General features: G+C 44.4%; 1 protein-coding gene across 1 annotated transcript; it reads right to left on the bottom strand.

Moving 5' to 3' along the window:
- Positions 1-2,493: 2,493 nt before the first annotated feature.
- LOC148047304 (uncharacterized) lies at positions 2,494-11,832 on the bottom strand. Its single transcript, XM_087711403.1, has 6 exons — positions 11,775-11,832; positions 10,741-11,323; positions 10,379-10,493; positions 10,192-10,259; positions 7,975-8,104; positions 2,494-5,524 (listed from the first exon to the last, which is right to left on the bottom strand). Exons 2-6 carry the CDS (start codon positions 11,140-11,142, stop codon positions 3,714-3,716), a joined length of 2,526 nt encoding a protein of 841 aa, XP_087567529.1. The 5' UTR covers positions 11,143-11,323; positions 11,775-11,832; the 3' UTR covers positions 2,494-3,713.
- Positions 11,833-17,618: the final 5,786 nt, after the last annotated feature.

Genomic DNA, 17,618 nt, shown 5'->3' with positions numbered 1-17,618 from the left:
CAAGAGGTGTGTCGAAAGCGAAAACCAGAACTCACCCCGTCGTCCGTATGCTTTGGAAGGAGATAAAAATAATCCTGCAGTATCTTGCCGCCACTGTGCATAATAGCAGCTGTGCCTTCCCTATTCCAAAACATGCCAGGATGTGGTCTGAATAAGACCCGGCTTGACCGGCTATTGAAACGCCTTCTGGATCTTTCCCAAAGGGAGGGTAGCTGTTCTCTACGTTTTGCCACCTTCTGCAGTACAAGGTGCCGCAGATGAGTCCTGCTTTTCGCTCTCGACATGCTCGCTGCTCACTTGCAGCAACTGGGACTGCAGTAGGTAGCACTGGCAGAGGCACGGGACCGGCCACTCCATATCCAGCAGCCACTGCAAGCATATAGCAATAGCAATAGCAGTTAGACTTATATACCGCTTCATAGGGCTTTCAGCCCTCTCTAAGCGGTTTACAGAGTCAGCATATCGCCCCCACAGTCTGGGTCCTCATTTCACCCACCTCGGAAGGATGGAAGGCTGAGTCAACCTTGAGCCGGTGAGATTTGAACCGCTGAACTGCAGATAACAGTCAGCTGAAGTGGCCTGCAGTACTGCACCCTAACCACTGCGCCACCTCGGCTCTTACAGTCAGCTGCTGCAAACACAGTTTGGGAAAGAATCAGGAGGGGTTTCAATAGCAGGGCAAGCCGTGCCTTATTCGCATCACATCCTGGCATGTTTAGGAAGAAGCCGCAGCTGCTATTGTCTGTGAGGTGATCTGAATAACACCCGATTTGACTTGGCATTGAAACACTTCCCAAAAAAGGGGCAAGTGAACTTGCAGCACTTTTTTATCCAGCAGGCGTTTGCTGCTGACTTGGAAGGCTTTGACATTTGCACAATGTGTCTCCCGAGAGGTCTTGTGGACAGGCAGATGAGCCCCTTGTCCTTAGCTTCTGACCGCACTCTTTCTCCACTGCTCCAGCCTAGTCTAGCCCTCCATCCAGCAGCTGATGATGAGGGGCTCACTCGCCTCTCCACGAAGAATCTCAGGAGACACAGCATGGAAATCAGAACATAGTGCTGTGAGGCCGGTTCGGTTTGTTCCACCCTCCTCTCTCTCTTCCCCCCCCCCTTTCCCTCCCTGGGAACTGTGCAGGGGGAGAGGAAGGGCCATCAAGGGGACGCTGTGCCAAAACACTCCCGGGGGAAAGGACGAAATGGGCCCACTACCAGAGCCCAGGCACTGCTGCTGACTTGGAATGAGTGGCATTTACATTTATTTATTTAGTTTGTCAAACACATATGAGATAACAGGTATAAGTATAAACATGGACATGAACACAGGAAATGGGGACAATATGACAAGGACAGTAGCCATGCTGTTGCGCTTATGCAACCCCCCTACAGCTCTTAGGAAAGGGCTGAGGTCCACGCTAGACAGTTTAAGATTAAAGTTACGGGGAAGTTATGTCTCCTGAGAGGTCTCATGGAAAAGTAGGAGAGCCGTGCATCCTTAGCTGCACAGCGTCATCCCGATCTTTCTCCTCTGCTTCAGCCCAGGGTAGCCCTCCATCTCCCTCAAAAGGATGGGAGAGTTGGGAAAAATCTGCAAGAAAGAGACCTTTGCTTCTGCCCCGGTTCTCAAAACAGCAACTGTTCTCCTTTCCCACCTTCCCCATGCTTCTGAGGTGAGGAATGAAAAGACCCAATGTTCCCAGTCGCTGTTCCACCGTCTGTCTTTGCTTGCGGAGTGTGTGCAGTGGAGCTGGAGAACCAGGTTGGATTACGGGGGCCGAGTGGACAGTGGCCATGGCATGGCGCCACCTCTGCTTGACTACACCTTGCGGTGGCGGCGGTGGCACCACCAACAGATGAAGACAGGTGCAGGAGTTGGTGGAGACATGTGAACTGGCCCACTGGACATACCATGCAGCCACCTGCCCCCATCACAACTGCAGGCAAGAAAAGGTAGACCTAGTGAGCAGCCAGCCATGCAGCGCATCCGGCAGACTGGATCACATGCCTCCTCCAAACATGTGCTTCTGCTGGTGTCAGTACACAGATGGGCAACATGAGGAAGGTAGTTGAATTTTTTAATTCAGCTGTCAACCCTGAAGTGAATCTGGCCCAATTCATCTCGGAGGCTTCAGGGCTGCCACATCAATGGTGGGAGGGTGGGAAATAGTAAGATGGGGTTTTGTAGCCAAAACAATAAAGTTTTCCTGTGGGAACCAAGGGCATTCACACAGGTCGATGGGCAGAGGAGGAGCAAGTAACCAGGAAACTGGGTAGAACCTGGATTGGACAGCATGACCAGTGACTTGTGGGGGAAAGGGAAACTTACTTTTAACAGGTGAAAGCCGTGGGAAAACTCAGAGTCGACTTTCATCAGTTGTGCCAATATAAAGTATCCAATAAACTGTCCTTTGAGGAACTTGCCTGCCTCAGAGTTCTGTTTTCAATGGGTGCATTCCTTGGAATGCTGACATCAGCATCACTATAACCCCATTCTCCTTAAGGTTTTGTTTCTCATTTATTATTTGCATTGCATATATGAAGCAGGGTGGAAAGGCAGGTTTTGACAATATAAAGCAAAAGAAAAGCTGAAACAATAGTAAGAGATTTGAGACTAATTAATTTCTGACTGCAACTCTGGAGTTTCTTGCAATGATTGGGGAATTTCCACGACTTAAATATTGGCAACCACACATTACTTTCAGGGCAAATGATAACCTTAATCTCCACTGATGCTCATGTTTGCTTTAAAACCTACTTAGCAAAAAAGCACAAGAAAGAATTGAGGATTCAGAATCAGATTCAAGCTGGAATGGAACTTGGAGCTCTTCTAGTCCAGCCAACTCTCAGGCAGGAGATTCTATGTCATTGCAGCCAAGTGACTGTCCAGTCTCTTCTTAAAAACATCCGGTGATGAAGCAACCACAATGTCTGAAGGCAACTTCTTTTCCACTGGTTAATTGTCGTCACCGTAAGGAAGATTCTTGTTAATTCCAGGTTGTTTCTTTCCTTGACTAGGTCGCATGCATTGTTTTTTTGTCCTACCCGCTGATACTTTGGAAAATAAATCAACCTCCTGCACTTAGTGGCAGCCTCCCAAATACTGGAATACTGCTATCATATCACTCCAAATCCTTTCTTTTCTCTAGACTAGCCAAACCCAAATCCTGCAACAGTTCTTCATATATGTTAGTCTGCAGGCCTTTAATCATCTTAGTTGCTCATTTTTGCACTTTTTCTAAAGGGTAAACGTATTTTTTGTAGTATAATGACCAAAACTGGATGCGGTATTCCAAGTGTGGTCTTACGAAGGCTTTATAAAACTATAGAAAATCATGTGATTTTGATTCTATGCATGTTTATACAACCAAGGAATTATTAGGGATTTTGGCTGCTGCCGCACACAGGTGACTCATGTTTAAGTGACTATCTGTTCGGACTCCAAAGGTCCCTCTCACAGTTACTGTTTTTGAGCCAGGTTTCATATAATCTATTTTTCCTGCCAGGGTGAAAAACCTTACTTCTCTCTACATTAAATTTCACATTGTTGGATTCAATCTTGTCTCATTTAGATCAGAAAGGCACAATAGGCATACACATAAAAATCAATAAACATAGTGGGTCAGAGGCTAGAATGCAGCACTACAAGGTAATCGCCCACAACCAGGAGTTCGATTCTGACCAGCTCATGGTTGATTCATCCTTTCATCCTTTTGAGGTCAGTCAAATGAGGACCCAGATTGCTGGGGAGGGTATGCTGACTTTGTAAACTGCTCAGACAGAGATGTATGGCAGTGCTGTGGATTGGTATATAAATCTAAAGTGGAATTGGTATTGTTATATATTTTCTCCCGAGTGTGGATCCTTTTATGAGCAGTAAGATTACCATTCTGAGCAAAGCTCTTTCCACATTCCATACATTTAAATGGTTTCTCTTCTGAGTGGAACTTTTTATGGGAAGCAAGATAACTGCGTAGAGCAAAGGTCTTTCCACACTCCATGCATTTATACGGCTTCTCCCCTGTGTGGATCGTTTTATGGGAAATAAGATTACCTCTTCGAAGAAATGTCTTTCCGCACTCCATGCATTTATATGGTTTCTCCCCTGTGTGGATCTTTTTATGGGAAGCAAGATAACTGCTCTGAGCAAAGGACTTTCCACACTCCATGCATTTAAATGGTTTCTCTTCTGAATGGATCTTTTTATGGGAAGCAAGATAACTGCTCTGAGCAAAGGTCTTTCCACACTCCATGCATTTATATGGTTTCTCCCCTGTATGGATCATCTTATGAGAAGTAAGAGCACTGCTCTTAGTAAATGTCTTTCCACACTCCATGCATTTAAATGGTTTCTCTTCCGAGTGGATCTTTGTATGGGAAGCAAGATAACTGCGTTGAGCAAAGGACTTTCCACACTCCATACATTTATATGGTTTTTCCCCTGTGTGGATCATCGTGTGGGAAATAAGATAACCTCTTCTAGGAAAGGTCTTTCCACACTCCATGCACTTATACGGCTTCTCCCCTGTGTGGATCATCTTATGGGAAATAAGATTACCTATTTGAGCAAAGGTCTTTCCACACTCCATGCATTTATATGGCTTCTCCCCTGTGTGGATCTTTTTATGGGAAGCAAGATAACTCCGTTGAGCAAAGGTCTTTCCACACTCCATACATTTAAATGGTTTCTGTCCTGTGTGGATTGTTTTGTGTTTCCTAAGTCCATTGTTATGAATAAAGGTTTTCCCACACTCCATGCATTTATACGGCTTCTCCCTTGTGTGGATCATCTTATGGGAAATAAGATTATCTCTTTGAGCAAAGGTCTTTCCACACTCAAGGCATTTAAATGGCTTTTCTCCTGTGTGGATCTTTTTATGGGAAGCAAGATAATTGCGTTGAGCAAAGGTCTTTCCACACTCCATGCATTTAAATGGCTTCTCTCCTGTGTGGATCGTTTTGTGGTTTCTAAGTCCATTGCTATGAATAAAGGTTTTCCCACCCTCCATGAATTTAAAGGGTTTCTCTCCTGCAGCTTGGAGGGGCTGGGCTGCGGGGGCTACAGGGGCTTCTGAACACCTTTTCTCCCCAGTGTGAATCCTTTCATGGAAACTAAGTTGCCTGCCTGTTCTAAAACGTTTTCCAGATTCCAAACATTTATAAGGTGTCTCTTTTGTGTCAATCACTTTTTGAGATGTAAGGAAGTTATTTCCAAGAGATTGAATGAATGTCCCATTGTAATTTTGTCCGTTGTGTCTTATTGCATCTTCCCTTTTGTTTTGGATTAAATTGTGTTCATTTACACTTTTCACACTTTTTCCAATATAATTTTTCCTTATTTTCTCTTGTTGGGCAAAGAAGTCTTCCATTGGAGGATCAGTGGAAGATGAGCTTTCTTGATTACAATTATTTGACTGGTTTCTCTCATGGCTTTTGAATTCCATTCGAATTCCAAACTTCTCCGTTCCATCTTTAGCATTGATCACTTGGAACAAGTCACAGGAATCTTGATTCTCCTTCTCGTTATTACCTTCAAAAAAAAGAGAAGTGAAAATGATAAGAAGATTAGAAAAACAGATCAAACTGTAGAAAGTCAACAAATCTTCTTCTGATTTTTTCCAAAATTCCATTATGTTGTATTTTGCATGCTTACAGTGGTTTGCTATAGACATGATGATTTCTATATTCATGAGTCATGAAAGCTTTGAAAATACCTAGAAAATATATTTCTTTACAATGATCTATATCAGAGATGGTATTCAGCAAGTTCTGACCAGTTCTGGAGAACCGGTAGCAGAAATTTTGAGTAGTTTGGACAACCAGTAAATAACACCTCTGACTGATCCCACTACCATCTATTCTCTGCCTCCCGAATCCCAGCTGATCGGGAGGAAATGGGGATTTTACAGTAACCTTCCCCTGGAGTGGGAAGGGAATGGAGATTTTACAGTATCCTTCCCCTGCCACGCCCATCAAATTGGTAGTAAAAATTTTTGAATCCCACAAACTGATCTATATTTATATGCAAAGAGCCTTGGCCTATCCTCCATGTAGATGCAGTTTTATTGAGAACTACACGTTGAGTATAGTTGGTTAGTCAGTTACGAATCCATCTGGTGGTGATCCAGGCAAAAGTCTTTGAAAATGAAGAGGCCTTCCTTCTGGTTGCCCCAGATCTTGTGCAGGCCTCGGTTAGCAGAGAACAGAGGCCTTATGTACTATAGTGCGAAATCACACGAGATCAGTTGTGCAAGATTTCTCACTACTTTAGCCATATGTTTTCTGCAAATGTACCAAAGCAGACATAGTCACAGGTTAAGTCTTGGCGGGGAGCGGGGGAGGGGAATAGGTAGGGCAAAGGCTACAGTGTCTCTGCTGTCATTTGTAAATGTGGACAGCCGTAGTGCTGCAACATGCGTAATTTTAGGATTGGGTCTAAAGTATTGAGGGGTGTAAATCATAACTTCTAATAGTCGCTAAGTGAACTGTCGTAACTCGGGGATTACTTAAACCATAGGATGCTCTGAATCACATTTCATGAGGCCTTTGTTCTTCAATTGGATTGGGAGAATGCTCTTCCATGGTCTGAGCAAGAAAGTTTGGTTCTCACAAAATTTTGGAGATTTCAGAGGACAATTGAGAACACATTCCTCTCACATGACCTCCAGGGGACACATAAAAGAACACCCCACAATGTGGAATAGGTTTTCTCTCTTTTTTTAATTGAATAACTTCATTTATTTAATGTTTGAATAAACATTGGACATAGAGCAACCTTTCTGGCTTTGTCATTTCCATACATATTTTAACATAACAACAAATGCAGTTTCTACTTGTCGTAAGTAGCTACTTTAATCTTATTAACATATCCCTTATCCTCCTTATTTACATATTTATCTACATATTATCCAGTTCCAATTTTACAATCCTCAAAATATTCTGTTCCGACTCCTTTTCCTCATTTCCAACCATTGATACATTTTGTTTCAAATTTCATAATATTCTGTCTTGTCTCTATTTTTGATTTCTAGTGTTAGTCTGTCCATTTCTGCACAGACCAAAATTTTATTACTTCTTCAGTGGGGGCATTTGTTTTTCCAATTTTGCACATATGCCAATCTTGCTGCGGTTATCACATGCAGCATTAAATATATCGCTCCTTTACTATATTTTTCTTTTGTTATTCCTAATTGGAATAGTTCTGGTTTTAAATCTATCTTTTGATCTAACATCTCTTCCAACCATGTCTTTATCTGATGACAAAATTCCTTGTCTTTTGTACATAATCACCATATATGAAAAAAGATTCTAAAGCCGAGTTACATTTCCAACCCTGCAGAGATTGATTCTTATTCATTTTTCTTAACCTCGGGGGGGGGGGGGGGGGGGACAAGGCACCAAAACGCATAGAACATTTTGTGCAGGTGTTCTTTATACGAGGTGGCTAGTATTAATTTTCTATTTCTCTCCCATAAATCTTGCCATTTATCCAGTTCAATGTTATAACCAAAGTAATTGGCCCACGTTACCATAGTTTCCATCACTTGTTCGTGGAATATTTTTTCTCAATGGTTAGAGATAAGAGGTAGACATTAGATGAAGAAAGAACATTGTTATGTATAAATTAAGTATGAACATTGTTTATGTATGGTAATATAATCAATAGGATTACAAATAAGCTAACATAATTACAAATATGGTTAGAATCATTCTGTCGTACTACAACTATTGCTATCAATATATATGTTACTATTTCTTTCTTTATTCTCTTTTGTAAAATGGTATACACAGTATTCAAAATGTTTATATGTAAATTAAAAAAAACTTGTCTCAAAAAAAAGCACACCCCATTCTTTTCAGCCTCCTTCAAATTGAAATGGAAAAATTCAGATAAGAAATGGCATAGAAAGGATCTAAATATAAAAGCTAACTATAATCTGTCTTCTTGAACTCTCTGACTGGAGACTAGAAAACTCTTACCCAGAGAGACCACGTTCCTAGGATTTTCAAGCATGACTTCCGAATGCAGCGCTTTCTGGTCAGGATCCAGCTGGGTACGTTCCTCGTCAGAGAAACACACAGCCACCTCCTCGAAGGACACCAGACTCTCCTGAACACAGAAAAAAGAACAGAATATAGGATTCGTAAGCTCTGTTCATCTTCATCAATGATTTAAACAGGAGGATAGAAGGGGAACTCATCAAATTTTCAGACAAAACTAAATTGACAGAAATACCAACACTTCAGAAGATAAGCTCAAGAGATAGAAGGATCCACAGATTGGGCCCCATATAACAAAATGAAAATCAAGGGTGAGAAATGGAAGATGCTACATTTAGGATAGAAAAACTAAATGCACGGGCATAAAATAGGTGACACCTGGCTCAACAGTAGAAAGTGCAATGGAGATCTTGGAGCCCTAGTGGACAGTTGCTTAAATGTGACCCAGCAGTGTGATTCAGTTGCCAAAAAATGCAACCATAGGCTTTGTTAAGAGAGGGATAGACTCAAGATCACATGAAGTGTTAGTATCACTTTATAATGCTTTGGTAAGACAGCACATGGCATCCAGTATTGGTTGCTATGTTGTAAAAAAGATCTTGAGACTCTAGAAAGAGTACAGAGAAGAGCAACCAAAATGATTAGGGTCCTGGAGGCTAAAACATATAAATAATAGTTGCTGGAATTGTGTATGCGTAGTTTAATGAAAAAAAGAACTAGAAATGACATGATAGCAGTGTTGTCATATATAAGGGGCTGCCACAAAGAAGAGGAGGCCAACCTATTCTCCAAAGCACCTGAAGGCTGGACAGGAAGCAGTGGATGGAAACTAATCAAGGACAGAACTAATCAAGGACAGAACTAACCTATAATTAAAGAGAAATTTCCTGACAATGAGAACAATTAAATCAGTGGAATGACTTGCCTCCAGAAGTTGTGGATGCTCCAACACTGGAGGGGTTTGAGAAGAAATTGGACAGCCATTTATCTGAAATGTCATAGGGCTTCCTGTCTGAGTAGAGGGTTGGCCTAGAAGACCTCCAAGATCTTTACCAACTCTGTTATTCTGCTCCATTGGTCCCAAATTCCCAAAGCGAAGATATGCCCCAATTGTCATCTTCCCTGAATCTTTATGCCACCTGGGTTCGGGTCGGTGCTGGGGCTCAGGACCCTGGACAGCACCCCAAAATTCAGGGTAGCTGGTGAAATATTTTAATTGAGATTCAGGTTAATGTCAGGGTTCCAAAGAGGATTCAAAAGTAAATCAGAGTCCAAGGCAAAGTATTGCTCAGTTCCAATTTATTAAGAGACCAATGTTGGCACATCTGGGAAACTCCGAATCTGAAGGCTTCCCAGTTTTCCCACCCTGTTGTCTTGCCCCCACACCCACAAGTCCATCACATGGCCCAATTGTCCACTGCCATGCTGGCAGCTTCCACCCATCCAGTTCCGGTCAGGTGCAGAGATGCAGAGACAAAGGGTGACCTTGGCTTTCTAGAAAGAATGCTGTTATGGCTACATACCATCTAACTCCATACAATCCCCCCTCCCATTTTCCCACAAGAGAAAATGTATAGTAGAATAATAGAAAGTGTGGCGGGCCTAAGATCCACCAGAAAATATGGCTGCAGGCCTGACACTAAGTTAAATGGCTGTGCTTCACACAAGTCCTAATTTTACATAAGAAAATGGGCAAATATGAAAATTGCTTTAACTGAAGAAATATTTGCAGCAAATTTTATCAAACGTGGCAATGTATTTAGTTATTTTTCATTAGCCTTAAACAATTCCAAGTGAAATTCCAACAATTACAAAAATAATGGGTCTCTAGCAGATACTAACATAGTGATATGTTTATTCTTATTTCTTGAAGGACTTTTTAAAAATTACTTGTAAACTCATAGTTGGATGAGTACCTAGCAGAAACAGTAAACCTGTGGTCTTTAAAAAAACATTTCCTAAAGAGAATCTGAGGGTAGAAATGATAACCTTTGTGTCCTACTAATAGTCTACAGGGGAAGTTAAGCTGGCGGACAGGAACTTGAACCTGCTATTATGCTATCCATGTCACGCAGGAAAACAAAAATAATCTAGACAGAACAAGGAGGGAAAATAGAAAGAGAGAGAACTCTGCACACACACTTCACTTCCCGACGGAAAGGAGAATACAAATCTAATAACTTTTCCCTTTCTTACTTGATTTGGAGGTTCAACCGCTGTTTGAGCTCCATCATGAAAACCAGAAATCTGCATTCTTTGTTTCTCTGTAAGGATAAAATAATTTAAAAATGCATATTTAACAAAAGAAGAGAAGGTATACTACAGAAGAGAAGAAAGTAAAACAGACGGGATCTCTCTGGGTAATTGGAGGATCTTTGATTACCTCCTGAGGTGTCCCGACTTGGGTCTTCCCAAGGGATCCCACTGAAAAATAGCTTCTGAGGGGGATTTGATGGATTCTTCTTTCCCTCAGGATCGCTGATCTCTGCATTGCCGCACTTCAAATAGGAGGAAAGACAAAAGAAGCAGAATTAATGTACATCACACAAAATAAAGTGGATTCATATCTGGAACACAACCTCAAAGCCCTCAATATTCATCAGTGAGTGAGAAAACAATGGAGCAATGTCCTACAAGAATTGATGGGACATCACTATATATTATTATTGCAGCAACGTCTGGTAGGAAGGGTGAAGTATTCAAAAACATTCTTTATTACCTTCTGAGCTCCCTAAAGTCTCTCACCTGCTCCTTCTCCTCTTCTGCTTGGCTCAAGAGGAAGCCTTCAGCCAGAGCCACCGCCTGGGAGCTGGTCTCTGCTCCACACTCCCGCACCCAGCCCTCCATCTCTGGGGGAAGAAGGACCAGGAGCTGCTCCAGAACCACCAGGTCCAGCATCTGGGTTTTGGTGTGCTTTTCCGGTCTCAGCCATCGCCTACAAAAGTCATGGAGTCGGTTGCAAAGACCTCGGGGACCCTCAGCTTCCTGGTATTGGATGAAATTCCGCGGCTGAACTTCTGGAGGGAGGATGGTTTCCTCCTCCAGGATCTTCTGCCCAGTCCTTGTCCAGAGCTCCCCTCCCTTCCCAGGCTGAGCAGCTGAAGGGCCTTTTCCGCTTCCCTCCTTGGCAAAAGGTTGTGTCTCCATCCTTTCTCTGTCCTGCAGAGCAACTCCAGATGGGTCCAAGGACTCTGGTGGGTCTCCAGATGCCTTTTCCTTCACGGGACCATTTCTGGTGCCCCAGGACGGATCCCTGCAAGTTATTCTGCTCTTTTTTTTCCTCCCACAAGAGAAACTTTTGGCTTGCAAAGATTTCAGGTTTCTGTATCTGAGATGGAAGGAAAAATAAAAGCCAAGAATTAGAAAGTGGAATTCAGCCACTGAACAACCTTCACCCAACCTGCCCCAAGCGGGTCATCCCAGCGCAGGGACTCGGGCCACCCTCCAGCAGGGCCGGGAAGGAAGCAACTGGAGAGGCCAACTCTCCCCCTCCGGAGACAGGATCGGGCCCTCGGGGAGCCTGGTGCGAATCCTGCCTCCTCCTCGCCCGGCTTCTCTCCTCTCCTGCTGGGCCTCCGCAAGGCCGACCCTCCGCTGCCCCACCTTGGGCTCTTCCCCGGACAGGGGGCGGGAAGGGAACCCCCGGATCCCCGCAGCCTCCCTGACATCGTCGCTGGCCGGCTGGGGAGCATGGGACTCGGGGTTGAAGCCGGAGGAGGGCCGGGCGCGGGTCTCTCCCTCCTGTGCCTCCCTTTGCCCGGGAAGAGCCCCCAACTCACCTGGGCCACGTCTGGATCTCCCCCCCGTTAGAGTCTCCCGCAGGCTCTCAGCCTCCTGCAGAGCCACAGGGGTTAAGGAGAGCGAGTGCGGCGTCCTAGAGCGGCAATCGTATGATGTCACTTCCTTCGCAGCCCTCTCAGGAAAGGCAGCCGTAACTTCCGCCCTTCTGTAGCCCAATTGGGAAGCGCCTGATGTTCCCTTCTCTTGGTAGAAGACGCCCCCTAGTGGATTTTGCCTAAATTTACAGCATTTCCTGCAAAGCGCGGGAAAGAGGAGCGCATCTGAGGGAAGGGCAGGGATGGTGGGGATGGGAGTAGGAGGAAAGGGCCCTCGCAATGCCTCCCTGCCCAAGAAAAGCTCTGTGGTTTCCAGAGGCGGCCCTTTCTCCATCTTCCTCTCCTTCCTGGCCAGGAACCGTCTGTGGAGATGGAGAAAAATCTCCCTGGAGGATTTGCACTCGCTACCATCAAGAACAGCAGCCCTGAAGGCTGGGCAGAGATTGGAGGAGGCTTCAAAAGGGGCCAAATCCTGTCAGAAAGAGCCGGGTGTTCACAAGAGGAGGAGCCTCTGTTGGAAACCAGCTTGTGTCTTGTGGTTGTTGCGAACTTTGGTCATAAGTGGAGGAAGATGGGACATAAGCCACAATCAGGAAAATTGAGATTTTATTTATTTCAGTATCTAAGGAGATTCTCAGTCTTTCAGGTCATGGTTGTCCCCAAAGGTGCTTTTTTGAGACAACTGGACTTTTTGGTTTTTCTTTAAAGATGTTTCACTTCTCCAAGAAGCTTCTTCAGTTCTGACTGGATGGTGGGGAATGAAATTTATTTCAGTATATACAGCAGCCCTCCTCAAATTCTTAGGTCTGGGTGCCTACGAATAATTGGAAACACCGAGTGGCAGCTCCCAACGATAAGAATAATCTTGAATTATTATGAATTGATCTTTTTCTAAAACATATGAAGACTAAAACATATGAAGAACGGTTACAGGAACTGGACACTGAGAAGGACCTGGGGAGACATCACAGCAGTGTTTCAGTATTTGTGGGGCTGCCACAGAGAGGAGGGGATCAAGATATCTTCCAAAGCACTTGAAGGCCAGACCAGGAATAATGAATGGAAATTGACCAAGGAGAGATTCAACCTAATAATAAGGAGGAACCTTTTGACAGTGAGAACAATCAACCAATGGAACAGCTTTCCTTCGGAAGTTGTGGCGGCTTCATCACTTGAGATTTCAAGAAGAGATTGAACTGCCATTTGTCAGAAATGGTATAGGCTGTTCTGGGGTGTGTGTGTGTGTGTGTTGGACTATAAGGTCCCTTCCAACTCTTTTAATCTCTCTGTGTGTGGTGTGTGTGTGTGTGTGTGTGTGTGTGTGTGTGTGTATTTTCAGTTCCGACATGGAGAAAAAGTTGTGTGGATGTTTCAGAAATTTTACTTCAAAACAAGGCTCATTGATGGAGAAAGGGAGAGTAAATGGTGACACATCTATGACCGGAGAAAAGCTAGAATTTCCAAATGAAGAAAGGAAAAAGGTGAAAATTGGATATAAAGCTCAAATATCATGAGGGTAAAGAAAAAAGCATGTTTTACTTAGGAACTGAATAAGGAATAATGTCATGGAATATGAGAAGGAAATTTAAGATCCTTGGGGAATTTAAGGCAACTGGGGGATACCTTTAGATCAGTAGTGTCAAAACTGGAGGCCTGCAGGCTGGATGTGTCATATGCAGGCCACGGCCACCCCAGTTTTGCGAGGGCAAAAATGTGTCAGGTGACATCACTGTGACGCAGCAAGTTTGCCATCTGTGCTTTAGATCATTAATAAACAAAAACAGGACACACATTTTGTTACTGTTAAAAAGATAAACTGCTCTTAAGAGATTTGTCTGCATTAGGGGTGTTACGCAAGAGAAAAAGAAGTTTAGCTACAATTACCAAAACACAGAATTTAGATGAAGGAAAAGTAGTGGTTAAAAATCAATTTTAAAAGAGTTTGGAGTTAACTTTTTGTGTTTTCAACCCACTTATTATTCTTCAGTTTAACCCAGAATCAGCCATAAAGCAGTTTTTGAATTGAGCTTCAAATGGGGATTTCCCCCCTCTCCAAAATCTTTCCATACATTTTTGTTAAATAATTTTTCATGCAAGCAGAATTTTATACATGTTTAGCAAATAAACGCACCATTGATATTTAATTAATTCTATTTAAATAAAATGTTGGCTTTTCCTTAACCATTGTCATATCATGGGAAGGGGGAAAAAGGGGCTCTAAATGCTTGAAATATTGTCCATGCATTTGGGGTTATTTTCCTGGCTCTTTTTGTGAAACAGAAGTTATTCACCCTGAACTTTTTTATGCATACATACATAAGAGCCAAGGTGGCGCAGTGGTTAAATGCAGCACTGCAGGCTACTGCTAGATCAGCAGGTCAGCGGTTCAAATCTCACCGGCTCAGGGTTGACTCAGCCTTCCATCCTTCCGAGGTGGGTAAAATGAGGACCCAGATTGTTGGGGGCAATATGCTGACTCTCTGTAAACCGCTTAGAGAGGCCTGAAAGGCCTATGAAGCGGTATATAAGTCTACTGCTATTGCTATTGCTATACACTCAATGGTGAGCTGCAATTCTTTTAACAACCGGTTCTCTACCCTAATGACGGGCTGGGTGGGAGTGGCTGGATGGTGGTCCTGTGACTGAGTGGGCATGGCCAAATCAATGTCACTCACAGCAAGATGGGGTGGTGCAGGCGGGCCAAAGTGGCAGTTGTCGGAGCTTTAGTGCAGCAACAGCAGCGTTGATTCTCCGATACCTCATCTGTTGCTGGGTCATGGTTTTTAAAAAGGTTTTTGAACAGGAAATGATGGGCAGCTAATTCCAGCCTTTGTTGGTGCAACTGGGCACATGACCCCGCCCCAAGACACTGGCCTGCAGCTGCTGCCTCTTTTTCCGTGCAACAAGCCTGCAGCCGCCTCCTATTTTTCCATGCAAGAAGTCTCCAAGCTGCCGGTCTTTTTCAGCACAGGAAGCCTGTAGGCGCTGCTTTTTGATGGCACGAAGAGGCTTCTGCCAGCTGGAACCGAGTCGGGAGCGATGGTTGGAGGCTTCTCACACTGGCAAAGACAGGCAGCTGGAGGATTCTCGTGCCGGCAAAGAGGTGGCAGCTGGAGGCTTCTTGAGCAGGCAAAGACCGGCAGCTGCAGGATTCTCATGCCAGCAAAAACTGGCAGCTACAGGATTCTTGTGCCATCATAGAGGTGGTGACTGAAGGATTCTTGGTGAAAAGAGACACAGCTGTCAGGGTTCCAAGTAACACCCCTAATGAAAGAAGACTCCGAGGCTTGAGATTCCTCAAAGTTCCATTTTATTAGAGATGTCATACTGGCACATCTGGGAAAACCCGAATCTGAAAACTTCCAGGTTTTCTCCACCCAAAAGAAAGTTCAAGACCCTGCCCAGCACCCATATGTCTATCACATGATCCAATCAGGTACCATCCAAAACAGGAAATGCCTCCCAGTCATCTCATCACGGCTGCAGGACCAGATGACCTTGACTTTCTGAGAAATAATGCCTCCTGCCGATTACCTCCCAAAGACCCATTAGATCCCACAGATTAGGCCTCCTCCGAATTCCATCTGCCAGCCAATGCCGGCTGTCAACCACCCAGAGGAGGGCCTTCTCTGTGGCTGCTCTGGCCCTCTGGAACGATCTCCCCGTGGAGATTCGGACCCTAACCACCCTTCAGGCTTTCCGTAAAGCCGTTAAGACCTGGCTGTTCCAGCAGGCCTGGGGCTGTTGAGTTCCATCCCCACTCGAATTGGCGCGCTTGTTGAGACCTTTTAAAATTGTTTTGTATTGTTGTTTGTTCTGTTGCCTCCCTTTTGTATTGTCCCCCCCTCCCTTGGTTTTGTTAGCCGCCCTGAGTCTCTTGGGAATAGGGCGGCATACAAGTTGAATAAAACCTAAACTTTCTGAGAAATAATGTTATTATGGCTATATATCAGCCACACTCAGTATAATCCCCCCCTCCCATTTTCCCACAGTAGAAAATGTGGCAGGCCTTAAGTCCAAAAGGTAAAAGATGGCTTCTAGGTCTGACAACATCAAGGCTTGGCTGCCTTTCCGGCCCTGCTCTGTGCTGTCAACTGCTCGACCTCTGCTGTGCCTTGGGTCCTGCATGCAACCCGCAACAAGGGGACATGCCGTTTGAGTGGGTGAGTGGGCGGCATGTGGGTGGAGGCCCTGGGAAAGGCCAGAGCCAGGGACTGGTGCATCCCCCAAAGTGAGGGGAAGGGGCGGCATGCAGGGGAAGGCCCCTAGGAAGGCCAGAGCCAAGGACTGGCACGTCCCCCGACTTGAGACGAAGGATGAGCGGATAGCATGCAGGCAGAGACCTCAGGGAAGGCCAGAGCTAGGGACTGGTGCATCCCCCGACCCGAGGCGTGGGCAGGTGACATGTGAGTGAAAGGATGGCAAGCCAGGCCCGAAAGGTGGCTGAGCCTCGCTGTGTCCACCCCAAGGCAGCCCTTCGGCTGTGCGCCTTACCTTCACAGGCAGCTGTGGTGAACAGAGTGGGTGAGGCGTGGAGATCAGCTGGGCCAAATGGTCTGGGCGAGAGAGCAAAGGAGCCAGAGTAGCTGGGCGCAGGCATGACTCTAGCCACCAGCCAAGGTGCGGGAGGCGAGATAGGGTGGGACGGAGCCAGCCAGTGGTGGGATTTTCCGGTTCACCGAACTGCGCAGAATCTTAATAACTGATATACCCAAACCAGTGCAAACCAGTAGCAGTCCACCTCTCCATACACTCTTCATCTCTGGGATGTATCACATCATGAAAGGCCTTTGAAGTGTTCTATTCATACAGGTTGACTGAGATCTCATTTCTTCACCATGGATGCAATAAATTGGATTATTTTTGGTGGGGTATGTTCATATTCTAGGGGGATTCCAGTTGTCATTTCTGAGTAGTTTTTGTTTATTGTCCGATTATTTTATTTTGGTCTCAATGGATTTCCAAAGAACTTCCTTCTTCCTTCATTGTTTGCAATGCCAGCACAATGGAGTCATTTTCATTCACATTCTCCTGAATATCCCTAACTTGAGATGAAATAAAGAAAGAAAAAGGAGATAAATGTAAACTTAAGAAAAAAATATATCTTATTGATATGAAATATTGTTAGTGGTTAAGATGACAATACATTTAAAATTCACTATTCATAATTAAAAGAACATGTGCCCATTATTTTAGTTTCAATTGCTAAATTCATCTCTCTGGGGCTGCCAGTTGTGCAGATCAGACTCCGAAAAATCTTTCTTTACAAGTTAAGTGAGGCTAGTTGTCAATTTACAACCATAACAGAACCAGTAATTTCCACTGTAAGTCATGACAGTCAAGGCACTCACACAACCAACCCAATTGTACTCTCTTTTGTAGTGGCCATTAAGCAAATCTAGCAGTTTCAAAAAGGAACACCACCATTTGATAATGAAACATCTGCAAGAAAAAAACCAAGCTCAGGGAGCACCAAGGAACCATACACTAGAATTATTAAGCAAGGCAATGCATTCCTACTGTAGCTTTTGCATCCCTCGTGTGACCACAAGATGTGTAATCTCCCTCATATTACCATGAATGCTGCAGTCAGCTCATCCTGATGCAAAATATAACATCAACCACATCATGTGATTGTAGGGATATGTGCCACCACTGGCACATACATGGGCTGGGTCATAAATAGCTTTTGGGGGTTGCACAATAACTTTGAACATTCTTTAAGTGAATGGTCATAAGATGAGGACTACCTATATATGTAAATAGGAAATGCACAAATGTAGCCAA

This window comes from Thamnophis sirtalis, unplaced genomic scaffold (assembly GCF_051295495.1).
Source record: "Thamnophis sirtalis isolate CommonGarterSnake01/CBP01778 unplaced genomic scaffold, rThaSir2_p1.2 scaffold_3, whole genome shotgun sequence".
In the NCBI taxonomy this organism is placed as follows: Eukaryota; Metazoa; Chordata; class Lepidosauria; order Squamata; family Natricidae; genus Thamnophis; species Thamnophis sirtalis.
This window is presented reverse-complemented; position numbering and strand designations above follow the sequence as displayed.